Source organism: Lepidochelys olivacea, assembly GCF_965140295.1.
Source record: "Lepidochelys olivacea isolate rLepOli2 genome assembly, chromosome: 6".
In the NCBI taxonomy this organism is placed as follows: Eukaryota; Metazoa; Chordata; order Testudines; family Cheloniidae; genus Lepidochelys; species Lepidochelys olivacea.
The window spans coordinates 117,436,318-117,463,587 of NC_140416.1; the positions used below are offsets into that span (position 1 = coordinate 117,436,318).

The 27,270-nt window shown below is 43.6% G+C and overlaps 1 protein-coding gene across 2 annotated transcripts in view; it reads right to left on the minus strand.

Moving 5' to 3' along the window:
• DAAM1 (dishevelled associated activator of morphogenesis 1) overlaps positions 1-27,270 on the minus strand; it is a 187,739-nt gene that overhangs the window by 84,191 nt on the left and 76,278 nt on the right. For both annotated transcript variants that reach the window (XM_084632792.1, XM_084632791.1), the window contains exon 3: positions 8,795-8,884. In XM_084632792.1, the coding sequence (XP_084488918.1) occupies positions 8,795-8,884 (90 nt within the window). The remainder of the gene's footprint in view (positions 1-8,794; positions 8,885-27,270) is intronic.

Here is a 27,270-nt window from a genome sequence, read left to right on the forward strand (position 1 = left end):
TGTTTATTCCCCCCCACCACCATTCCTCAGACGTTCTTGTCAACTGCTGGAAATGGCCCACCTTGATTATCACTACAAAAGGTTTTCTCCCCCTCCCGCCCCCCCTGCTCTCCTGCTGGTAATACCTTACCTTAGGTGATCACTCTCGTTACAGTGTGTTAGTCTCTAAGGTGCCATAAGTACTCCTTTTCTTTTTGCGAATACAGACTAACACGGCTGCTACTCTGAAACCATACATACCCAGTGCTGACAAATTCACAAAGCAAACTAAAATTGAGATACATTCCCCCCTTTCCTCCATCTTTCAGTGTAGCCAACTCAGATTGAAGTTAGTGGAACAGAGAATTTTGCTCACATTGGCCCTCTAAATATTTAGCTTCACCCCAGCCACTTAGTTTCAGAAGGTGTCCATTTAATCAACACGCAACTAATAATGTTCTCCACTACAATGCCAAATGCTTTTGAAATGGTACTGCTAGAACAAGTGTTGCCGAGAAGTGCTGAAATTTAATAGGATTGCTCCTTGATCCGATAACCTCAGCATCCTGATAAGCACATTGCATTATACACCAGTCTATTTTCTCTAATGCTAACACCCCGCTACACACACTCCTTGCTTTTCCCAAGGTTTAAAAATTATTCTAACAATAAGCAAATACAGCATGACCAGATGCCTTCATGGTCAGATGGTTCATTGTTTAAAAAGCTTCAGTTTAAAATCCAAAAGATTGCTAACAGATGCAGTTTTTGGCCGGAGACTGGGAAAAACCTCTCTTAAACAAAAGAGTGTGTTGTGATTGGAACTAAAAAGGGAATTACCTTTAAAGATAAGAACTACAAACATTTCCTATTGAAAAACACCCCCAGCCATGTAAACAGCCATTTTCTGTACCTTGCAGTGAGAAAAGTTAAAAATATCATCTGCAGAATGCTGCATCTGGCATAATATTTCAACCTGTTGTAGCAACAACAATTGTAGGCATATTCAGGATGCAAACAGGCCGTGAAATGTTTTTCATTCAACCCAGATGACCAAACAGGGCAAAATTCCAAGTGATTTTTTTTTTTTTAAAATATCTTTGTCAGTCTCCAGTACCACAGTGAAAATGGTTTTCAAGTGAAGGAGATACAGATATCTCGCCAAACTACTAAATAAGCCACCGGACAAAGATATGAACACAATTGTTAACCAGAATATGAAGATCCCCAGAGATACAGGTGAAAGGCACTGACACAGGAAAAAAGGTCTTTTGGCTGGGGGGTGGGGGGAGATCATTTAACAATCACTTTTCTATTTACCCCATTCTTCTTCAAAATCCACTCTGCACTTAGTTGTTTCCAGTTTATACTACAGTAGAATCCTGACTTGAGAGTTTAGATTTCAAATGTAGACTTTAACTGCACACTGTTCAATATTTCACTTATTTGCACCTGATATTAATTGCACTAAGATGTCTTTGCACTTTCAAAAATCACATTACTCATACTGCTCTGAGTTGTACCGTCTCTTCAGCTAATGTTTCATTCCTTCCCAACCCGCACTTTGCTTTTACAAATGTAGTATGCGACCAGAGAGTTAGTTTTTAAAAAGTCATAGCCCTACTGTATTTGTTACAGCAGATTCTAGCTAGCAGCCCATTCCACATGGTTGTGTGTGATCAGGTTCTGCATGAACCCTGCATTTCCCCATCTGACTTGGGAGCTTCTTCAACAGACTGAAGTTTGTACTTCAGCTGAAATGGGCCATGACGTTTTGCAATTAAGAGGTGCTACGGAATAAGTGTTATTTATTTACTCACTTTGTAACTGGGACTTCTCTGCCGTAGGGTCATCTTGAAGCACTCTCTATCCTGACCTCAAAGCCAAAAAACTTAAAAGCTAGAATCACTCCCCTTCCTCCCCACACTTTCTAACAATGTCCTTTCTAGGAGAAAGGGAACAGCAGAGAAGAAAGTGGTTTAGATAAGTTATAAAACAAGTCTTTGTCTGATATTACTTTTAAATTTGTATTTTATCCTTCTGTTGATGCATATCCGTATCCTCTTTACCCTTCTTTATTATAGCCATACACTGGACTGACAACTTCAAAGGATCTTTCTACAATAATCCTTAAATCCCTTTCCTGATCTGAGTGCTGCATGACTGTTCTGTTTAATGCTTGCTCCACTCCCTGTTTGGGTCACTGCCCACAGACTTGCTATTGTACATAACATGGCTTTTTCTCCCCCCGACATGGCTCCCACTAAATAATCAATTCAAATCCCTCTAAGTAGGGTTGTTTTGTTTCTCATCAGCTGCCATCTTGTAATACTTCCAGCACCATCAGTTTAAGAATCAAAGCAGCCAGTTGTGAGAGAGCCAGAAAACCCTGTGAATCCAAGATGGTGGCTACAGCTGCTGCAAGTCAGGAGGAGCAGCTGCCGCGCTGGGACTGTCATGCGGCAAGGTTGTGTGGGTACCGATAGGATCGTGCAAAGCCTTGCTCCCACCCCAAGGGTTACACCTCAGCTTTCCAGTGAGGGCACGGTGCAGTCTCACATGATGTCATTTGGATGAGCCAGTCATGTACATGCTACAAAGTGACCGACCCGAAGGCCGAAGTCAATAGGTTGAAAGACAACCCCTCGCAAAATTTGGCCATGAATGCCACTCTCCCCTCCCCACCCTTCAAATATAAAAGTTAAGGGTCTCATGAGTGTCTGAGCATCCCAAGCCTCTGTTTGCCAGAAGCTGGGAACAGATGTCACATTCCTGTCACAGAAGCAAGCGTTCTCAGGACTCTGAAATGCTCCAGTCTCTTTTGTCAACTACCATAGCATTAAAAGGAAAAAAAACCCCAAAAGTCTTGGCACGTCTGTTGGCGTTTCATTGTTTTGTGCACACGTGGCTTTGAAGGGGGTATCACATGCCTTTGATATGGGGCAACCGCGTACCTCCTCAGCAGCCGCCACAGTCCACATCAAGGGTCCCATGGCATAGCGGAGTCCTCCATAGGCCAGCGCCTTTCAGAGCAAAACAGATTCCTGCTACAACTGAAGATACTTCTACATTGTAGCTGGAGGTGCGATTTCCAGCTGGGGTAGATGCATCCGTGCTAGCTTTGATTGAGCTACTGTGCTAACAACAGCAGAGTAGACATGGTGGCACAGGCTAGCCACCGGAATAGATAACTAAGGCCCTACCTGGTGTTGTATAAAGGTGCCACCCATGCCGCCATAGGTACACTGGTTTTTTTTTATAATGCTAGCTTAATCAGAGCTGCATCTACCCAAACAGGGATTTACAGATCCTGCTGTAGTGTGCACATACCCTTAGAAGACAGAGTGGAGTTAGGGCTTAATGTACCAGCCCAGTTATTGCAGGATGATGCAACTTCATTCATTTGCAGAAGCTTTAGGACTTAGACAGCATGTTTAAATTATAGTGTCCAGAGACAGGAGATTGTGTCACAGTAAAGCCATGAGAATTGTCTCCTATCCGAGAACACATGTGACCATGACTCGAGCATGGCCTTTTGGGTTTTGGACCCTGAAAAGACAGGAGATTTGGAAGCAAACCCCAAAGGGGAGGAGGTCATTGATGATGCACTGTCTGTTCACAGACGGCTACTTTGAAACTCTGCACTGCCTCGCTGCCCTCTCTGAGGAGGCTTGATTGCTAGTGAGCCCTGTTTTGGTCCTGATCTGCAACTGTGAATATCTAAGCCTGCTTCAAGGTCAGAGCAGAGAAGCAGCACCGAATAAAAGGAAGACGGGGGACCCTAGAAATGGGGTGCAGAACTTGTCATACTAGGTCACCCCAAAGACCATCTAGTCCAGTGTCTGGACTCTGACAGTAGCCAGCACCATCAAAGACAGGTGCAAGAGCTGCTACAGTTGACACATCGTGGACCTCACTGGCTGAGAAGAGAGAGTCAGCTTAATTCAGTCAAACAGTGCTGGAGCCAATCTCATTGGTCCAGCCAGGCAGGAGTCAGTGTTAAACTACATTTTAATTCTTTCAGACAATGACTTGATATTAAATCAGGGCCAGGCAATCCAAAAATTTCAACCTATACAGAGTTTTTAAAGTCATGTGACAATCTTGGCCACTCTGAATGTGCTTAGCAATTTAAGGCAACGCAGGTAAGCCCCAGTCCTAGTCCATGGACTATCCTTCCCCTGCTGAAAAACAGAATGTGTTTCTAGCTAGAGAATATCAAAGAGACCTTCCAACTTTTTGCTGAGGAGCCAGATATTCGAGACTAGCACGTAGATGGTTTGCATTTATTTTTTTTAAATACCCAAGCGAGATTTATAACAAAGCAGCTGATCAGAATCAACAATTTTGCTTAGATTGTTAACCTGAGATCCTCACCATGAAATCTCAACACCTAAGGCATCCCAGATATAAAATGGTCTCTCCTGAATTATTTTAAAACTTGCAATTTCTTCCTTCTAGAACGGTGGTCTCTAACCTTTTTACGCACAAGATCACTTTTTGAACTTAAAATCAATTTAGGATCTACCTCACCCCTTCCCCAAAGCCCCACCCCACTCACTCTATTCCCCTCTCACTCTCCCCCACCCTCACTTGCTTTCACCGGGCTGGGGCAGGGGGTTGGGGTGCGGAGTGTGGGAGGGGGCTCCAGGCTGAGTCTGGGGCAGGCGGTTAGGGTGCAGGAGTGAGGGGTGCAAGCTCTGGGAGGGAGTTTGGGTACAGGGGTCATATGGTCACACTGCACCTAATCTCTCAGAATCCATTGGACATTTTATGCGTTTTACTTATTAGTGTCAGTTGTGGTTTATAGATCCAGGTTGCAGGCCAATGGGAGCTGCGGGGATGGTGCTGAGGGCAGGAGGAGTGCATGGAGTCAACTTCCCCCCTTCACCCAGGGGCCACAGAGACATGCCAGTAGCCAGCCGCTTGCGGGAGCGGTGTGGGGCCAGGGCAGGCAGGCAGCCCGCTTGAGCCCCGCTGCGTCGCTGGGCTTTTAGTGGCCTGGAGATTGCGATCAACTGGCTGACTGGTTGGTGGCCACTGTTCTAGAACCTATACCTACCTATTAAAGCATTTGTTCAGCAGCATTTATTCCCTCCCTCAGATCGACTACATATTTACTTGGAAATAAGATTCTTCACATGCTCTGTGGCTAACCCAGGCTGCCAGGGTTATCACATGTTCAGAGTGGGAGTGGCTAAGAACCACCAGATTAGGGAGGAGAGCAGGGTACCTGAATGTAACCCAGAATTACTGGAATCCAATTGCTCCACAGGATTACATTTTTAAGATCCAATATATTTCTTTGATTAGTTACTTTAAAAATCCTTGCGAGGTCGAACTGTTGCAAGCAATTTGTAAGGCATGCATGTGCTGGAACAGGGAATGAAGAGAGTATGTTAGTCCCGGCAAAACCCTACTCCAACAGGTTAGATAACATGTAGGCTCCATTCACCATATAATTATAGGGTTGTGCTTGATTTAAGACTTAATTGCTCCTGTGCTTATCCAAATGTGCTAGTGGATGACACCATCGAACCTGGAGGCAGTGATGAACCAGAATTTTCTTCTTCTTGTCTTGCTGGTTAAGAACTGTGCCTATTAATTTGTTAACTTTTCTTCTCCCCTCAAATTTAAGCCCGAGATATTTTAGTCCTATTGTACGATAGATTTCAATGTTATTCACTAGAGGCTTCCAACGTAATCCTACAAGAGCAGTATAAGCCTTCTGTTGGCCTAACATCACGAAGGAAAGGGTTGGTGCCACTGAATAGTACATAGTATGAGACTTATGCCTTTAAAAAGAGAGTGGATGCAATTTACGAGAGGACCCCAGAAATCTCTGGTATTTCACGTCCAACTTTTCCAGCAAGGTTGAAAAATTACTAGTATGCGATGGATCCACCACTGAACTGCTGGCATAGGCAATGAGTCCAGCTGTCAAATTCCACGACCCCTGGCATTCTAGAACTCCATGGCCAGACACGAGCTCTCCACCTCAAGACTGAATCCGTTCAGGGGACTTCTCCATGAAGCATTGTCCAAAATTGAAAAGAAAAAAAAAAAAAGCCATGTTTGGGTGCATCGCAGGCCCTGGAAGCCATCACTGGAAGTGAGTTTTATGGAACAAGTAGAAGAATTTGTCTCCCTAATAAAAAGAAGTTATTAGGGACGCATGGACACTAACTAATTTTGAAACCCAGGAGCATCATGGGCTCAAAAACATCAAAAACATACAAAAACAGCTTGTACTCTGCTTAGAGGAGACCACCCACAATAAAGGGGGGTTGCAGAACTCCTGGCCAGACAGTTTAAATCCTAGGTGCCTTAGAAACACCAGACACAATGTATGAGCTGCAAGTAGATCACTATCTCGTATCTGATCAGACTTGTCTCTCTCTCAGCACATCTGAACTCTGGCAGCTCTCCTTGGTTTAAAATTACAGGCAGGGGAGGGTATGTGGGGGGAGAGAGGAAAAGGTTAGTGAGCTCTGTTGTGAATCCCAAACTCCCCAGGGTCAACCCATCCCTAGATTTGACTTGCCCCACCCATTAAAGAGCTAGCACTTTAAAGCCCTCTCAGTACAAACTACAAGAGGATAACTGGGGAGAAGAGAGAAGAAGAAGAGAGATTCACCATCTGACCAGTGTGAGGAATGATTTAATGCACTGAATAAATCATGGGCCATCAGAACATTAGGCTAACAAAAAGGACAAGAAGATGGCTGTTGGGAAGAAAAGGGGAAAGAGTTTTTTTAAAATGCCTTAGTCGATGTTAATAGTTTCAATGGCATCATTTCAACAGCATGAAGTTGTCTTTTCCCTTCCCTCCCAATGTCACGTTTAATGGCAACTGTGGTGGGGAGTGATCAGGTCAATAGAAGAACTATTTAAGGTATGGCGCTATATTTTGTAACCACTTCAAAGCCAGTCTCCTCCCTTCCCAGTTTTATAAGTTTTTCAGTTGTTAGAAGAGACAGTATCATTATTATTAAAAACAAAAACGGGTCTTTGACTGCCCTTACCCTACAATGCTGGTTACCAGGAGCAGAGGTGTTAGAAACATATGCATATACATCTATACATCACTTATACTCCATTTTCTAACAGGAAATTTAATAGCACTAGCAGATATGCTCATGCCACTTGTGCGTAAATTCAAACTTTGCAGTTGTGTGCCCATTAGGAGGGCATCAAGATTTCACTCCATCAGACATGGAAAAGGCAGCCAGTGCTGTATCGTACCTGGATTCTACTGCACCTACAGTCCAATTAACATGGTTTCAGACAATTTCTTTATTAATGAATTGGTGATTTAATGACAGTCTTGGTTTTTATCAGAGTCACGTTATTTTAATTCTGTAGAACCCTACTGGCTTTATCCCTTTTTAATTCTAGAAGATTTCAGTGTAAGATACGTGGGGGCCATCCATCACCTGGAAGATGACAAACTTCATAGTGAAAGCAGTCAAGTATACAAATTATATTCAGTCTTGTTTGGACTATACCTTACCATCTCAGCCTTTATGCCCTATAAAACTTCCCACCCCACCTACTGTACAGCAGAGTTTTCCAGGTCTTCCATAATGCAGCCAATGTTTATTCCAATATTTTTGGAGAAAGGGAGATCATTCTCTGTCTCGTAACACAAGAGCAAGGGGACATTCAATTAAATTAAAAGGTGGCAAATTCAAAACTGATGGAAAGAAACTTTCATACAATGTGTAATTAGACTGTGGAACTCACTGTCACTGGAAGTCATTGAGTCCAAGAACATGATTCTAAAAAGAGATTAATTATTCTTGATATCCATATGAAGAGCCAATGACAGCAAAACTTTGAAAGGAATATTAAACCTCAGACTTTGGAGCTTAAGTCAGTCACTAACAAGAAACCTAGCGTCAGGGGCAGATTAACCACATTTCCCTACTGCGGGGTTCCTACACTGCCCTCCAAAGCATTCGGTGATGGCCGCTGCCAGAGATCAAATACTAGACTAGATGAACCTCAGGTCTGATCCAGTCTAGAATTCCTATATTTTTGCAATACTAATCTCAAATTCATAGTCAAGTCAGCAGGTTTTCAGAATGAAAACGGAAAGCTATTTCAACAGAGCCTGCCATCATGAAAAAATCAGGACTGGATTCTTGGGACCACCCTTTGATGGCTGGTGGAGCTGCAGATCACAACAGCAGTGCATTCAAAGGGGGGGGGGGGTGGGTGGGGAGGGAGGAGGAAGAGAGGGAACAACTGTTGTGTGCATAATTCAGCAGAAACTCCTCTAGCCAAGAGCAAGAGACTTCAGCACTGCAGAGATTCCTTCCCACTCCTGCTTGGCTAGAAAGTTGTTTGTGGCAATTTCAAGGCCTTGAAGGGAGGTATTCTGGGGAAGGGACGAAATAGTCTGATCCTCATCAGTGTGTATGTGTTGGGGTAGGGGGAGGGAATCTATATTTAATTGGGGGAGGGCAGGTGGTCAAATATCCTTTACACTGAAGTGCTCTAGAACTTAAAAAGGGATAAAACCATTTCGAGCCCCACAGAAATAGATCAGAGTTTTGTAGAAGTTACTCTAAAATCCAATGATTTTAGCAGGCAAGAAGATGCTTTCTATATTTTTTCCTGAGACATTCTCTAGTACTCCGTAGTACAGATGCATTCTTATTCAATGCTACAGTATGGTTCAACAAGCCTTATAGAAAGGTTACTGCTTTCTAATAAATTTTAAAGAACTTTTCCAGAAAATAAGGAATACAGAAGACAAACCCATGTCCATTTCGCTCACACGCGGACACGCAGAACCAAAGTCTCTTACTTTTTTCTTACTGCAGTAGATCTGCCATTTCTTTTCTGCCGGAAGTGCAAACATGGCTTCTCGGTGTTTGTCTGTGAGGTCAAGTTCATCCTGGTGGGGCAAAAATACAAACACAATTTTAATCACAAATAAATCAATAAAAAAATAAAAAATCAGGTAGGTGATGTAAGTCAATGGAGAGCTACAACACAGCAGAATGACTGCCACAGAACCTCCCACCCTCCCAAAAACTATTGATTTCTCAGGATCAATGATGATAATTATCTTTATTATTCATGACCCCTGTTTAACTTTGGCATCACAAGCGGATTCCAGAAGCCAGTAGGATGTAAATCTCTTTGCCCAGTTCCTTCTGGAAAATGCCCTTATTACCATTTAGAAAGACATGCATTTTACCAAGTACACCCATCTAAGCAAGAGCTGGACCCAAACTTCGTATTTATGACAGCAGGCTGAGAGTAACTGTACAGAACAGAGAGTTAAAGCTCCATATGAAGTAATATGTCTAAGACAAGCATGATGCAGAATGGGTAACTAGGACCTTCCCAGCCAACTTGAATAATCACTTCTTACTCTGCATATCCTCATGGAAGCAGACTACTCCTAGCATCCACATTCTTATTATTTGTATTACAGCAGCACCTAGAAGGCCCAACCAAGATTGCTGCCCCCACTGTGTTAGGTGCTGTATAAACACATAGCAAGAGCCAGCATCAGTCCCAAAGACCTTACAGTCTAAACACACAAGACTGGCAAACTGCTAGAGAAAGGAACTGGTATCATCCCATTCTACAGATGGGGAACTGATGCACAGAGAAGGTAAGTGACTTGCCCAAAGTCACACAGAAAGGCTGTGGTAAGGGCAGGAATTGAACCCAAAGCTCCAGAGTTCATTCCAGTGCTCAGAGGTAGAATGAGCATGGCTGTACAAGGGATGCAAGAACTACTTCAGTAATCTACCAAATTTGCTGCAGAAGTCTCCTGCGTCTCACCACTCTGTCTACTCTGCTTTGCCGTTGGATGACCTATGGAGCTCAAGGCAGGCCATGGTTGTGACTTGAAAAAGAACATGGTATCATCCTGAAACTAGCACCTGAGTTCAGTTTGCCACAGAAAGAGTCCTCCCTCATACCCAGCTCCATTGGCAAGAGCTGGAAATAGAAGCTGTATTTTTAGAATTAAGAGATTCACAAAGAGATGCTCCGCTGCCCTAGAGTTCCCGTTGTGCTAGGGTTTTGTGTTTAAGACAGCCGTTAGGTTGACCACATTTTTTGCTTATAGAGAAACCATCTATTTTTACTTTCAAGTCTCGTTAAGAAACATGCCAGTCATCAGGAGACTGGAACATTCTCACAGCATCATCGTCTCCAGCAGCTAGACATACGTCAAGGCTTTTATAGGGACATTAAATAAATGTCCAGGCAGAGCAGAAAGGGGTGTTTCCAAAGTGAACACTGATCCCAGGGACGTGGATTTTCATCAGAGAATCTGGCATCCTAAAATCATGTTGTCTGATGGATGTTTTGGAGATGCAGTTAAACATGTTGACCATCCACATTACAAATGGCCCCAGGAACAGACCAGTGTGTGCATCAGCCTCAGGACCTGAGAGGCAAGCTCCGTGGCTTTTTTAGCATACAAGAGTTTATCTGGCTGAATTTTAATTTTAATAAATAAAATTATTTGGTTTTTTTTGTAACGGGGCAGCCTCCAGGGGCCCATTCAGGGATCAGGGCCCCATTGTTATGAGCACAATGCAAACACAGAAGAATGATGGTCCCCGCCTCAAAGAATTTACAAGCCATGCAGCTAGGGTTGCCAATTTTGGTTGGACGTATTCCTGGAGCTTTCATCACATGACAATCTTTAATAAAAGATTAACCTTTAATTCCTATAGACTCCAGGACAATCCTGGAGGGCTGGCAGCCCTACATGCAACAGTCCAGCTGGTATAATCCAGGCACACATTCCATTCAGTATAATCAAGGATATAGGAAAGTAAGTCTACATCTTGTAAAACAAAACCCAAAAAACTATGGCTGTCCATGCACAAAGCACATCAGTTCACCCTGTACAGAAGCATGTACCCTGGCTTTTTTGATTACAGTAAAAAGGAAATTAAGTTTTAAAAACGGATGCATTACTATTGCACACCTCCGTTAGTAGAAGCTATTGTGCATCACAATGCTATTCACTTACAGTACAGTTTCAGTAGGCAGAAGGGGGAAAAGTGAGCTGGATACAAGTTTATCTAAAAATCCATTGGACATATTTCATTTCACTTCCCAAGGACATTAGTCCGACTCAGAACAGATATCTTGGAACCTTTTCCATTACACACACATTGCGGAGCTTTAAGTCTTACATTTATTGATCATTTGTTCAAATCAATGCGCAAACTGACTTTGCTGTAAATCTTCTTGCACGTACTAGCAAAGTCCTGGGTTTCTAGAAGCACAGATTACTATAGCAATCATTACAGTTAAAAAAATTCTATTAAGCAAAATAAGTTGATAAGGGAAAGAGAAAGGAATACAAATCCAAGCACAAAAGGGCAATAAAAACTCCCATCTTTTTTCAGCATAGGAAGCACAATAGACAAGCCCTACATTAGAGCACGATCCAGCATCCACTGAAATCTGTGATGATGTTGTGGCTAAGGAAAGGACTGGGACTTGAGAAATCAAGGCTCAATATCTGACTCCACAACAGGCTTCCTCTATAACCTGCAGCACGTCACAATCTCTATGCCTCAGCTCCCCATCTGTAAAATGAAGTTAATACTTCCTTTCTCCCATCCTTTGTCTGTTTTGTTTATTTAGACTAACACCCTTTGGAAAAAGTGACGGTGTCTTACTATGCGTGTGTGTAGTGCCCAGCACAATGGGGCATTGATCTCAGCTGGGGCCTCTACACGCTGATATAATAAATGTTATGAAAATGGTTGCACAAGTCTAACTAATGGCTAAGCATGGGTTACTGTTTTTAAAGTTACCATACCCATGGGGTATGCTTTGTAGACTGCCACTGCTTTATATTTTAAAGTTAGACTCTCAATAATATTTACTGCGTTGTAAACAATTTGTGCAGAAGTTAAGACTTAATGACATAAGTGGAAATAGAGATCAAAGAAAAGATAGAGCTGGGTGAAGAACGGATGTTTTTGGTTCCTGAGCAATTCTGAAAATTTGAAACAAAGTTTTGCTTCCGGTTGAACCAAAACCAAAAACTTTTCCAAAACTTTTCAGTAATCGAAAAATTTCAAGTTAGGTGGAAACTTTTCATTTTGAGCCAACTTAAAAAAATGTGCTTTGATTTTAGGCATTTTGACAAAAAACAAAGGAGGATTAGTCTGACAAAACAGCCAGAGGAAAAGGTGGTGGTCGTGGTGGTGAGAGTAGAACATACGGTGGGTGCATAGATGCTAGATTGATAAATTTTTACAACTTGAAAATGTATTTATCATTAACACAGTCCATTTCACTGTATTCAATTTCCAGTGCTTAATTGTAGAACACAGCACTGTGTTACTCAGAAACACCTACTCAATGACATCCTAGATTATACTTGAAAGAGGGATGTTTAAGTCAATAACATGTGGCAACAAATGAACGTGAAATTCCCCATAATCAGTCACTAATGAGTGTTATTGTCAGCAATAACAGAAACATAAGAGTGAAGGCCTGATTCTTCAGTCATTTGGATCCATGGAAACTATGCTGTGCTGTATGTGTAAAGGTCATTTCTGGCTTTTTGGATTTTATGCACTCCAGAGGATTTGTAACCCAGGAAAGGGTCATGTTATTCTGCTCCATGGACACTCAAAATTAAAAAGAAAAGGAGGACCTGTGGCACCTTAGAGGCTAACAAATTTATTTGAGCACAAGCTTTCATGAGCTACAGCTCACTTCATTGGATGGATTCAGTGGAAAATACAGTGGGGAGATTTATATACACAGAGAACATGAAACAATGGGTGTTACCATACACACTGTAACGAGAGTGATCAGGTAAGGTGAGCTATTACCAGGAGGAGAGCGGAGGGGGCGGGGGGGACGACCTTTTGTAGGGATAATCAAGGTGGGCCATTTCCAGCAGTTGACAGGAACGTCTGAGGAACAGCGGGGGGTTGGAGGGGGGGAAGACACGACACACTTCCTGGACACTATGGCGCTAAATAGCAATGGTCACATAACCACTACCCTATACCGGAAACCTACTGACCTATGCCTACCTACATGCCTCCAGCTTTCATCCAGACCACACCACATGATCCATTGTCTACAGCCAAGCTCTACGATACAACTGCATTTGCTCCAACCCTTCAGACAGAGACAAACACCTACAAGATCTCTATCAAGCGTTCTTACAACTACAACACCCACCTGCGAAAGTGAAGAAACAGATGGACAGAGCCAGAAGAGTACCCAGAAGTCACCTACTACAGGACAGGCCCAACAAAGAAAATAACAGAACGCCACTAGCCATCACCTTCAGCCCCCAACTAAAACCTCTCCAACGCATCATCAAGGATCTACAACCTATCCTGAAGGACGACCCATCACTCTCACAGATCTAGGGAGACAGGCCAGTCCTGGCTTACAGACAGCCCCCCAACCTGAAGCAAATACTCATCAGCAACCACACACCACACAACAGAACCACTAACCCAGGAACCTATCCTTGCAACAAAGCCCATTGCCAACTGGGTCCACATATCTATTCAGGGGACACCATCATAGGGCTTAATCACATCAGCCACACTATCAGAGGCTCGTTCACCTGCACATCTACCAAAGTGATATATGCCATCATGTGCCAGCAATGGTCCTCTGCCATGTACATTGGCCAAACTGGACAGTGTCTACATAAAAGAATAAATGGACACAAATCAGATGTCAAGAATTATAACATTCAAAAACCAGTTGGAGAACACTTCAATCTCTCTGGTCACTCAATTACAGACCTAAAAGTGGCAATTCTGCAACAAAAAAAACTTCAAAAACAGACTCCAAGGAGAGACTGCTGAATTGGAATTAATTTGCAAACTGGATACAATTAACTTAGGCCTGAATAAAGACTGGGAGTGGATGTGTCATTACACAAAGTAAAACTATTTCCCCTTGTTTATCCCCCCCCGCTGTTCCTCAGACATTCTTGTCAACTGCTGGAAATGGCCCACCTTGATTATCACTACAAAAGGTTCCCCTCCCGCCCCCGGGTCTCTCCTGCTGGTAATAGCTCACCTTACCTGATCACTCTTGTTACAGTGAGTGTGGTAACACCCATTGTTTCATGTTCTCTGTGTATATAAATCTCCCCACTGTATTTTCCACTGAATGCATCCGATGAAGTGAGCTGTAGCTCACGAAAGCTTGTGCTCAGATAAATTGGTTAGTCTCTAAGGTGCCACAAGTACTCCTTTTCTTTTTGCGGATACAGACTAACACGGCTGCTACTCTGAAACCACTCAAAATTAAGCAGCCACAGATTGTCCTTCAAACCCACAATCTCTTTGAAACTAGGGGTAGGAAAAGGAATTCTATTTCCAGTTTTTGAAGCCAACAGTTCAACTCTCAATTTACAAGGTTCACTTGCAACTCTGCCACAGAGCCAGAACAGTGCATAGTTGCAGTGTGCAACCTCAAATTCCTGTGTAGATCCAATTAACAATCATGCACCGTACTGACTCAGACACCGGGAGATTCCAGCTGACCATTGACTTTGTAGTCCATTTGTGCTCTCATTCTTAAATCCCCATCTCAGTGACAGGAGAACACAGGCTAGTCTGGCATAGTAGAGGCTGGGTTACACACACACACACACACACGTCCACCTCCACCCCTCCTTTCATTGCACTTCAGCCCTGTCCTCCACCAGCCTTTGCACTCCACTCTTGGCATACTCACGCAGAAAGATTTGCCATTTTAAAAATATTCCATTTCAATTACATCTAAGGCACGTAAAATAACAAAACTCAGTCTGCTACTAAAAGGAAGTCTCTACCCAGAGTGTTTTTACTGGAAACAGATATGCTACTTTCAAATATTTATCCCATACAGTTAAACTATTAACCTTTAGATGAGGACACCCACTTGCACGCCAAAACTCTATTTGAAGAGGAGAGTTTGAAAACATATTGGGGATTTAATTCAAAAGGCTTTATAGGTTGCTTCTGGTAGGTACAACACAGCAGCGTAACGAGTTGCTTTGCTAACATTTCAAGGCATTTCACTGGAACAACTGTGGCTGCTCTGAAGTCTCTCTCCCCTAAGCACAAGTAGTGCAAGCTGCTAATATACAGTATTTCTCTCAAAGTTAGTTTTAAAACCAGGTGGGTTTTAAGTTCATTACTTTAAATGGTGAACTGTGTAGCAAAGAGTGTTGGGAAGCACTACTGTGTGTTTAGTGTAGTTTCCTTTCCGGGAGAGAAAGCGGTAAATTTTAAAGCATGGGGTGAATAATGTGTCTGGAGTAACAGCACTGAAGGGTTCAGACAAAAACGAGAAAGTAATAAGAGGTAGTGATGCAAAAGAGGATAAGCCAAACAAACAAGAGTCCCTGCCTTGAAAGAGCTTACAGTTTAAAACAGGGGTGGGAAAACTTTTTGGGCCGAAGGCCACATCGGGGTGGGGAAACTGTATGCAGGGGGTTGGGGTGCAGGAGGGAGTGCAGTGTGCAGGAACGGGCTCAGGGCAAGGGATTGGGGCAGAGGGTTGGGGTGCAGGAGAGGTGTGGCAGGGGGCTCAGGGCAGGAGGTTGGGGTGCAGGAGGGGTGCGAGGTACACTCAGGGAGTTGGGGGTGGGGTGCAGGAGGGGTTCAGGCTCCAGCCCAGCGCTGCTTACCTAAAGTGGCTCCAGGGTGGCAGCGACACGCACTGGGGCTAGGGCAGGCTCCCTGCCCACCTGCCCTGGCCCCACGCCGCGCAGGGAAGCGGCTGGTATAGTGTATTAAACTGCTCTGCGTAGGAACGTGCTACTGATATGTAATGGATTGTAAGAAACTGCTATTGTAGTAAACTCCTACCTACACCAGCTGCTTCTGAGAGCAGCGCGGGACCTGCAGCACCACCGGGGGGCCAATCCCGCAGGCCGTAGTTTGCCCACCCGTGGTTTAAAAGCACAACCACAAGAAAGAGGGCTCCGAGCTGGAACGCTCCACAGAACTGGTGGTTACTCAGAAGGTTTTTTTGGAGGGGTCCTTGCCAGACACCCACCACAGGTTGTTCTAACAAGACAAAATCTGGACCATGCAAGCAAAAAACAAAACAAAACACCCAAAAATCACTTGAGAGAAACCTAGGAAGCAGGAGGTGGGAATGGAAAGACTTGTGCAGAAGTTGGATTGTGCAAGTACCTACATGGGCAACAGAAATTAGATGAGAGAGACCTCTCAATCTAGCAGACAAAGGTAGAGCAAGATACAATCGCTGGAAATTGAATCTAGACAAATTCAGACTAGAAATAAGATGCACTTTTTAACAGTGAGGATAATTAACCACTAGAAGAACTTACCAAGGGTTGTGGTGGATTCTCCATCACTGGACATTTTAAAATCAAAATAGGATGATTTTCTCTAAAGACGACGCTCTAGTTCAAGCACAACTATTGGATTTGAAGCAGGAATTAATATAGGGAAATCCTATGGGCTGTGTTATGCAGGAGGCCAGACTAGATAATCACAACAGTCCTTTAAAAAAATCTACGAAAAGCTTTGAAGGACTTTGATCTTGATGCAGATAGGTTCCTCCAGTGGCTTATGCGCCTAAGAAAGGGAAGACACGAGTGAGGTGGCAGGAGGTGATTTTTATAAACCTGGAGGGGAGAGGGACAGAAGAGGTGGGGAGTCATGGTGGTGATCACAGTAGAAGTTGAGATGAGAGATGACACGGACATGACCAAGGGATTCAGAACATTTTTATTCTTAATTATTTTTGTTAATATATTATCTGTATCATTCCAGGGAAAGAGATGGGACTTAGAGCCAGGATATGTTGGGAAAATGAGGCATCGTCGATGAAAGAAACAAACATTCAACTACACGAGCAGTAAGAGATCCAAATTCCAACTCTGACTAGTGGTGTAAAACTCCACTCACCAAGGCCCTGCAGTAGGACACGGAGTCTTAGCCGAATAAACTCATTAACGGATCTTAGTTGGAGGGAAGGACACTAATCTAGTAATTTAACCCTTTCTTGAGTGTCACATATGCCACGGTGGAAAGCTTGATATGCAACATCTTCTGTATTCTGTAAGCCAACAAATCCCAATCAATCAGTGAAAGTGGCAGGAAGGGAGGAAGTGCTGGGCTTTTACACAAAACTTAATAATAAAGTTCAGCCATCACCAATTCACCCAGAGGAAACGCTTTAAAGTGAAGTAACTTGGAAAAAATAAGTTTATCAAATGGGAATACAGGAATGACGACACCAACGAGCATCCCAATACTCAAGGAGAGATTTTCAAAGGCAAAAAGGGCAGTTAGGCACCTATTTACTCTTGAATATCTCTGGGAGTTGGGGTGCCTTGGAAAATCTCCCCCTTATTTTATATCCACTGATATTTAATAGCATCAAAGTACATGTCACAAAACGATCCTGCCAACCCTTTGAATGGACACCAGGCTGTTGTGATTGGATCCAGCTCCTGAATCTCTCACATTTCCAAGCCCCTGGGTCTGGGCAGTGATTTATCACTGTTCCTCATTTTGGGTCTCTCAAGCGCACTCCCATGTGCAGACCCCACATCCAACGCCCTCCTTGGGCAGCTGGAATTTGCAGTCTGGCTGCCTGGATCCTGGAACAAGTGCCACAGCCCTCCCAGTTGCTTAGCCATGTTCCCCAGGGTCCGCCTGGCTAGCAACGCACTAGTTTTCTAGTTTCACCTTTCAGTGACCAGGTGGCAGTAAAACAAGCACACATGGGCTGAGCAATGGAATTTCTTGCCTCCTTTTTCCTCCTAAACAGCACTAGAGCTGGATCTGAGGAAAACAACGAACTCCTGGCTGCATTCCCCTTGGTGTGACCTTACCATCCCCGTTTCAGAGTAGCAGCCGTGTTAGTCTGTATTCGCAAAAAGAAAAGCAGTACTTGTGGCACCTTAGAGACTAACCAATTTGAGCATAAGCTTTCATGAGCTACAGCTCACTTCATCGGATGCATACTGTGGAAAATGTATAAGATCTTTTTATACACACAAAGCATGAAAAAATTGGTGTTTACCACTACAAAAGGTTTTCTCTCCCCCTACCCCACTCTCCTGCTGGTAATAGCTTATCTAAAGTGATCACTCTCCTTACAGTGTGTATAATAATCAAGGTGGGCCATTTCCAGCACAAATCCAGGGTTTAACAAGAACGTCTTGGGGGTGGGGGGTAGGAAAAAACAAGGGGAAATAGGTTACCTTGAATAATGACTTAGCCACTCCCAGTCTCTATTCAAGCCTAAGTTAATTGTATCCAATTTGCAAATGAATTCCAATTCAACAGTCTCTCACTGGAGTCTGGTTTTGAAGTTTTTTTGTTGTAATATCACAACTTTCATGTCTGTAATCGCGTGACCAGAGAGATTGAAGTGTTCTCTGACTGGTTTATGAATGTTAGAATTCTTGACATCTGATTTGTGTCCATTTATTCTTTTACGTAGAGACTGTCCAGTTTGACCAACGTACATGGCAGAGGGGCATTGCTGGCACATGATGGCATATATCACATTGGTGGATGTGCAGGTGAACGAGCCTTTGATAGTGTGGCTGATGTTATTAGGCCCTGTGATGGTGCCCCCTGAATAGATGTGGGCACAGTTGGCAACTGGCTTTGTTGCAAGGATAGGTTCCTGGACCACTAACCCAGCAGCAAGCCCATTGTTCCACTAAGACAGAGCCATTCAATGTTGATCGCCTTTGATTGCTCTGTCACAGCTTCCCAAATGTAGCCTCTCCAGTGGCTGTCTAGTCCCTGCTACAAGATAGAGGCTCTAAACAAACAATGAAGGTTACCCTCCAAGTGACTTTCAAAAGACAACACGGAACCCATAACTTGACAGACCTATTCCCAAAGGGTCACAGTGCCAGCTGGAAAAACTGGGCTATGTCCACACAAATCAAACTAATCAAAGCTGGCAGCTCCAGTTCTTGCAGTACAAAGAGTCAGTCTATGAGCATCTCTCCAGGGCAACACCACAGCCCTGTTCTGTTTTGTACAGTGCCTAGCACGATAGGGGCCTGGTCTGTGACTGGGGCTCCTAGGTGCAACTGCAATACAAACAACAGTCTGCGAGTCAGTGGAAACGGTGTGAAGTTTCAAGTGATCTATTTACCTCATGGAATTCCTTTTACACAATGGCCAGCACAGCCTCCGTTCATTAAATGATTACCAGGTTTACGCAACCAAACTCCTTCGTCTGTCGGTCTTAACCGGAATTAAGAACAGTCGGATGGGTGCAAAGCAGCCTTTTGAAATGCAAGCCACAGCACCACTTTCTTTGGACTGCTGGGCAAATACTTGTGAATGGACATTGAACACTTTTGTAGAAAGAGTCTATTAAGGAACGAAACCCTGTTAGCTTGCCGAGATAAATCAGTGACTTGCAGGTTGGGATGCTGCATGCATTGCTCTTTGTCACGCTTCAGGTCTGGTCTACGCTCAGTGGCGTAGCTCGGTGGAACAAACAGGGGCAGCAGACGTGAGAAACAGGGGCACGGATAGGAAGAAAGGTGCCACGCACTTGTCCTCACCGGGCGGCGCGCCAGGTACGAAATGCCGCCAAGGCCCCGGAGCGCATGAAGGCCCCCGCCGAGCCGGAGCGCGTGAAGGCCCCCGCCACCGAAGACCTGGAGTGCCGCCGGGTGAGTAAAAATTAAAAAAGGCGCCTATAAATTAAAAAAGCGCCACTTGTCCTCAGAGCAGAAGCGGCCGCTCCCCTCCCCCCCAGCTTCACTTACTGTCTACACTACAGAATTAGGTTGATGCAAGGCAGCTTATGTCGACCTTCACTATGGAAAAGTCTACAGTTAAATTTCACTCCCACAGATGTAACTCCCCTGCTACGCCGACTTAACACCACCAGTGGGGTAGATCCGAGGTCGACGCAGCGTCAGTGAAGACACTGCATTGCTTATGACAACTGTTACTGGCTTTCAGGAGCCATCCCACAATGCCCCACGCTAACAGTACTGTACAGTCAATACAGGTGTTCCTGGTTAGGACATGCATCACCGACACAAGAAGCAAAGTGTAGACATGCACAAGCGATGTAATTACTGTGGCAGCTGTATGCCGATGTAAATGAGGTCAACTTAACTCTGCAGTGTATACATGGCCTTAGTCTAGTCTGCCCTATGATGCTGAACAGACACTTGGGTACCTGTGTAGTTTTAAACACAGCATGTTGAGGAGACTGTTACAAGGAGGGGAAAAATGAACTTATGCAAAATGTAGCAGGGCTCAAGGTATTTTTTTTTTAAATAAACTTCTTTAAAATCTGGTGTTTATATTGTGGTTTTTCCTCCACATCCAGCAGTAAGCAGCGACCAGTGAATGAGCAGCATTATAAAAAGCAGGTGCAATATATGATCGCAGGATGTAACTACATGAATATCGCTAAACACTCCAAGGACTGGGAAGAGTCCACAGGGATGAGAAACCAAGCAGATGGATTAGAAGGATGCCAATAATACTAGCTGCTCAGAAACTAGAACTTTTCTTCTTTAAGCTGAGACTCACTTTTGAAAATAGGTAGCAAATTTTGCATTAACTGGTACAATATGGGAATTTAAAACACACACTGGTTGAAGTCTGCATCTACTTCTTATCTTGGAGGTCCCACCCACATTTTTGTTTCTTTCCAGTTGTTCTTCTCAGAGGTCATCCATTTGATTTACCCAAGTATGCTGCAGTGTGAAGGAAAGTTGCAATCAGCATTTTTCCCTCTGCACCCCATCTAATCCTCTCCTTCCTTTAAGCAAATGCATTGCCTCTTCTGACCTCTTTGCTGATGTCAAATGGAAACTTTTTTCTTGCTGTTTAAACAAACACCCGGTACCGGCAAAGCACGGATTACTGCACCAACCACTCTGAAAACAGCGGTCCATTGCAAGCTACTGAACCCAAGAGTGAAATTTTACATCCTAGCTGGACTGTGGCTGTATTATGGGAACATGGGCTCCTCACTTTAAATCCTCTTAATATTTACAGTTACAGGCTCATTTTGAAAACAAAATAAATAGTAACTATTGTCTTATTGATGATCTGTTACTGTGAAAGACCATTATTTCTGGAGATTAATACAAATCATGAATCAAACAGACCATAAGCTTCTCTGGGCAATAACTGCACCTGGTGTGTCTATCCTGTACTACAATAAGTAGAGTTGTCACTTAAGTGAAGTTCCAGGCACCCAAGTCTGTATTTATATATTTAGTAAGTGGCCAGGTTGTTACGAAGTGCCAAGAACCCCTCATCACCTCTAAAAAGAAACAAGAAAAAAATCAGGCCAATTTATTAGGTGTATAGATATGGATTTAGATGCCTAATGGGAGGCACCCATGTTCAACTGGTTTTGTACTCATGAATGATTGGTTTTGCAGCAAACTGCTCAAAAATTGCCCAGCTCGATGTGCCCAGCTGTGTACCACCAGAGATACATTGGAGGATCTAACAGGGAATAAAACAAGTGTTATTGAAACATCACTGAGATGAACAGCTATGCACGCAGGACTGGACAGATGCAGCCAAAGACGACTTTGCTTATTGTGTACGCAGACTGCAGCTGTGCCAGAGGAAGGGGCAGCTCCCAATTGGTTTTGGACACTGACAATGTGAAACTGGGTTCCTTGGATACAAGAAGTGGCTGTTCTGGGGCGAACAGGAAAGCCTGTTTTTTGTACACCCCTGGACCCCTAAACTTCTACCTCTCTACAGGGATATTTCCATTGAAAGAGCCCAGAACCCCTGGTTCTGTTGTTTTTGACACTCCCGCCCCATAGGACAAGTGTGCTTTGTACAGTCTGTGAGTTAAAATCAAAGAGACATCCCTGGAGGATGGAATTTCTGGATCTTGTGATTCAGCTCCTTAGTGAGATGTTTAGCAGAAGCTGGCAGCAGCTGGTGTTATAATATGCAAGTCCCTTCTTGCTCAACTAATTCTTTGTAGCTGTGTTCACATTCTGCTTAACGTCTAGGCTATACGCCTGAGCTAACCTTTGCCTTTAAGACAACCCAATTTGTAAGGCTAGTAAAGATGGGGTATTCCATTTTGGGGTGCCCTGTGGAGGGGGAAGCTTTTGCCCCAATCTTAAAGAAGGCAGTGGTGTAGGTGTCTAAGGTTTGTCCACACTTAAAACTCCACTGCGGCACAGCTGCACCACTGTAGTACTTCTGTGTAGACACAACCTATGCAGATGGGAAGGATTCGCTCATCGGCGTAGGTAATCCAGCTCCCCGAGAGGTGGTAGCTAGGTTGATGGAAGAATTCTTCTGTTGACCTAGTTCCATCTACACAGGGACTTAGGTCAGCTTAATGCCGCGACTCAGGAGTGTTGACTTTTCATGCCCCTGACAGATGTAGTTAAAGCAACCTAATTTTCTAGCGTAGACAAGGCCTTAGGGCCAGGGGAATTGTGATTCTCTTTCTTTGCATGGTGCTCTGAGGAAGACTACCTTTGGGGTCAGAGAGACTGGACTGAACGGCACTGATACTGGATACAATGTACAACGTCTGGCTCCACAGACCTTATGACAGGTTTCAGAGTAGCAGCCGTGTTAGTCTGTATTCGCAAAAAGAAAAAGGAGTACTTGTGGCACCTTAGAGACTAACAAATTTATTAGAGCACAAGCTTTCGTGAGCTACAGCTCACTTCATCAGATGCATAGAATGTCAAGGTTCCTTCCCCACTCTGAACTCTAGGGTACAGGTGTGGGGACCTGTATGAAAGACCCCCTAAGCTTATTCTTACCAGCTTGTCCTTGAACCCTATGCTGCCACCACCAAGCATGTTAAAGAACAGGGAAAGAGCCCAGTCTTCCCCCCAAAATATCTCCCCCCACCCCCCAGCCCTACACCCCCTTTCCTGGGAAAGGCTTGATAAAAATCCTCACCAATTTGCATAGGTGAACACAGACCCAAACCCTTGGATCTTAAGAACAATGAAAAAGCAATCAGGTTCTTAAAAGAAGAATTTTAATTAAAGAAAAAGTAAAAGAATCACCTCTGTAAAATCAGGATGGTAAATACCTTACAGATGCAAAACATAGAGAATCCCTCTAGGCAAAACCTTAAGTTACAAAAAGACACAAAAACAGGAATATACATTCCATTCAGCACAGCTATTTTACCAGCCAACAAACAAAAGGAAATCTAATGCATTTCTAGCTAGATTACTTACTAACTTAAGGAGTTATGAAGAGCATTCCTGATCTGTTCCCAGCAAAAGCATCACACAGACAGACCCTTTGCATCCGATGAAGTGAGCTGTAGCTCACGAAAACTTATGCTCTAATAAATTTGTTAGTCTCCAAGGTGCCACAAGTACTCCTGTTCTTTTTACAGACCTTATGGTAACTTAACCAACTCTCTGGACATGAAGTTGGTATCACAACTCCATCATGGTATTTCCTATGAATCTGCAAAAATGATCTGGAGGAAAGCCAAGAATGATTTTTAGCAAAACTCCTCCCTGCTCAGGCTATTTCTTAGCCACACTAACAGCAAAGCAATACCTCTCTCCATTCACTCTTGCCTGTAATCCTTACTAATGCATGAAGAACACAGTACAAAACCCGAGCAGGTAGGAACAGGAATAGCCAGACTGGATTAGACCCATGGTCCACCTAGTTTAACCTCCTGTCTCCAACAATGGCCAGCACCAGAAGCATGTGTGCTCGAAGAGGGACTTGAACCCGGGACCCTCCAATTAAGGGTACATCTACACTGCAGCTAGCAGGTGCAATTCCCAGCTCAGTAAGACATAAATGTGTTAGTTCTACTTGAGCTAGCATGCGGAAAATAGCAGCATGGTTGCGGCGGCATGGGTGGCAGGTCAGGCTAGCCCTGTGACTACAACCCCACCAGAGATCCTAGGTACGTTTCAGGTAGCTAACCCAAGTCACCATCCGCACCACTGGGCCACGCTGCTATTTTTACGGCATTCGCTCAAGAGGAGCTAGCATGTGCACATCTTCCCAGGCTGGGATTCACACCTCCCAGCTGCTGTGTACGTGTAAGCCTACGAGTCTGATGCGCTAGTGACCAAGCTATCCAGACACACACCGCTTACACTCCTCTTCTGTTGTATACAGCATGGAAGCCACTTCACGGGTAGAATGTGTCATTTTTCCACCTTGGAGCTGTTTTCCTCTGAAGCAAACGTTTCCTTGCTCACCTTCCACCTGCGACAGGTGTTCACACCGTATTAGAATACGGTCCCTTCACAAAATTACAGGTTTGACAGAGCGAGGCCCTTACACCAAGGAATGCCTGCGTGCTGTTTTGGTAGTAGTAACAGATATTGCCATTGCACAAACAGTTCAGCTGAGATAGAGCGTCGCACTGGATTATTTTATTCCAGTCTGTAGAACACGTGTGGGCAGAAATCTCTCATTTCCTAGATGAGTCGGTGTGTGACTTCTAGATCAGACAGTTACTGATCAAAACATATGTTTAAGAGATTACTCGCAATTGCGTAAAACATAAAGGTGGGAGAAACACGTATGGGGTTATTACCTAGTGAGTGACAGGTGGAGCAGAGAAAGACAAACAACTATATAGATCGCAAATACAGAGCAATCACTAGCTCGTGAGGTTTTGGAAGGAGCACAAGCAAAACCCAGCTGTCCAAGTGGTTGGTATTTAATGAACGGGAATTGGGGCATCCCACTGAAGTAGTCTTTGCCTTGCAGTGTCCTCTTGGAGCGATTTTAAGAAAACACATGAACCAACCAGTGATTTTTCCCCACAAGAAGTGAATTTACATTTGAAAGGAAGCTGGTTTTGTGCTTAAGGACTCAAGAGATCTGGGTTCAGTTCCTGGCTCTGCTACAGAACCCCTGTGTGACCCTGGGCAAATCACTTACTCTCTCTTTGCCTCAGCTTCCCATCTAGAACATGGGAAATATAATCTGTCCTTCCTCCTGCCTCTCAGGGTGTATATGTGCAGCACCTAGCTCAATGGCGTCCTGATCTCTGTTGAAGACCCTCGGTGCTACCGTAATTCAAGTAGTAACAAACAAAATGACCCCAATTCCTGTCCCCTTGAGGGAATAACTTAAGTGAGAGTAACCATAAAGAAAGACTTCATAAAAATGGGGGTACTTGAAGCTATTTTTGTGGCCATTTACACACTATTACCAAGACACCGAAGTCAAACCCTCGTTCTGCAAAAAAGCAACCTCACAGGATTCTCTGACCTCCGTTGGGTCTCCTAACATCCATGTGACTTTTCTCAGGAATAAGTATGTAGCAGACCCAACCACAGGATCCACTGTACACAAATGGGAGTTGGGCCCATGAGGTCCACAGAATCCAACCCAATGGGGCAAATATTAAACTTCTCATAGCTCCATTTGATTTGTGCAATAAATACATCTCCATTTTTGAATGGGACATATTTTAAATAACTTTAGAATAAAATTTTGTCTTACATACGCTTTTCTCAGACTAAGGGGATCTCAGCATCATGAAATTCCTGGTAGTGCAGTGACCATGTGGCTAGGAACAGCACCTATGCCCATAGCATTCATTTGCATGTAAGTTTTAAATATGAAAGCTTTGCCTTGCATCTGATGCATCAGCTTTTGCCTGAATGCCATGTCTTCTGCATCGGCAAAAATTCACACTCTTCTAACCAGAAACTAAAAAGAACAGAAACCAAAAAGAGAGAAATCATTTACTAGCAGGATCAATTTTAATTACAATCTCAATTAATAATTAATTTCCCAGTTGCCCTTCTTATTAACACATCAGTGTTTGATACGTCACCTTCTTCTAATTTCTATGTTACTTCTACTGACAATCCTGAGTTCTAAACAGCATTTTGAATGCTTAGTGAAGTTAATGGATTGCTAATGCAGCTTTAAAAAAAAAAAAACTATTAATTTACAAGCATTAGCATGCCCACTGCTCTACAGAGTTCATAAACATTAAAAGATAAACACCAAATAACTAAGTGCTTAAGGGGCTAGTGGCTAGGAGAGAGGGCTGCTGTTCTCAGAGTCCCCAGAGGAAAGCCATGAATTATTGATCTGCTAAAGTTTTACATACACAGTAATGTTGCAACTAGTGTATTACTTCAAAAAGTGAAGCTTCAACAGTTTTCCCATGAGTAGTTAGTTGCTCTGGGATCAGAGTTTAAAGATACTATGAACAAGTATACAACTAGGCCCTTGGATTCAAAGACTCCATTCTTTTCTACATAAGATCACCCTCATTGTGATAGCATCTGAGTGCCTTCCAGTCACTCAGTAAGTTATATGATTAACATCTATCCCATGAGGTTTGTTCCCTCTCTCTCATCCTCCCTATGAAGTCATCTATACTTGCAGAATGTGAAGCCTCAGCAGATGCCCCATTGCACAAACACATGGCAAACACGGAGAGTGGAAATCCTTCAAAAGTGCTCGAAGTCGCCGATGCAAATAAAACCGCAGTAATCAAAATGGGTCGCACAAAACAGAAGCCTTCACACAATTGACTTATTAAAATGCATGGAGTGTCCATCTTGTTGTTGGCTGCTGTTCAGTGATGGCATGTAGGCTTAGCCATGCAGTGTTCACAAAGTCGTATGAAATCCCAGGATTAAAAATCGTGATTATACATTTTAGGACCATCACGTACGGTAGGAACAGAGTAGTACAACAGCGCAATATAAACACGATGGGCTGTTTAAAAGGTAATGCAGCGTTAATCTCAATGATTTGGGATGTTCTTTCCTACACGTAGTAGGATAATTGAAAGTCAAATCTCTAACACACTACACTGAAGAATAGAAATGTTACAAGTATATCAAAACAAAAACGCATATTAGAACCACAAACAGCTTTTTATTAATAAAAAGCATCTCTCATTCCAATTGATCCATCATGCACCTGAATGAAGTAGCAGAGTTCAGTGTTACAGAAGGGGAAGCTAGAAATTGCGCCACGTCAGAGAACATATCTTCCCCTCCAGTAGATTACCGCTTAATGCGGTCACAAATAACTCAGAATATCAACGATTCTTTGCAATTAAGGGTCTGTTCCACCCAAGCCAACTGGAGCTAGGGATGCAGGTCTCCCTGCCCAGCGCTCCACAGCTTTTGGGATGTAGAAGTGTGAGAGAAAAGAAAACACTGCTCTGGATGAATTCCTGGTTGACCAAGGAGTGGCAGTGGCTGGCCCCATAGGGAGCAGTGAGTGGGATTTTCAAAAGAACCAAAGTGATTTAGAAGTAAACGTCTCTTCAACCTTCAGATGTGACGTGTCCTCCTGAGTCACTGAGGCATTT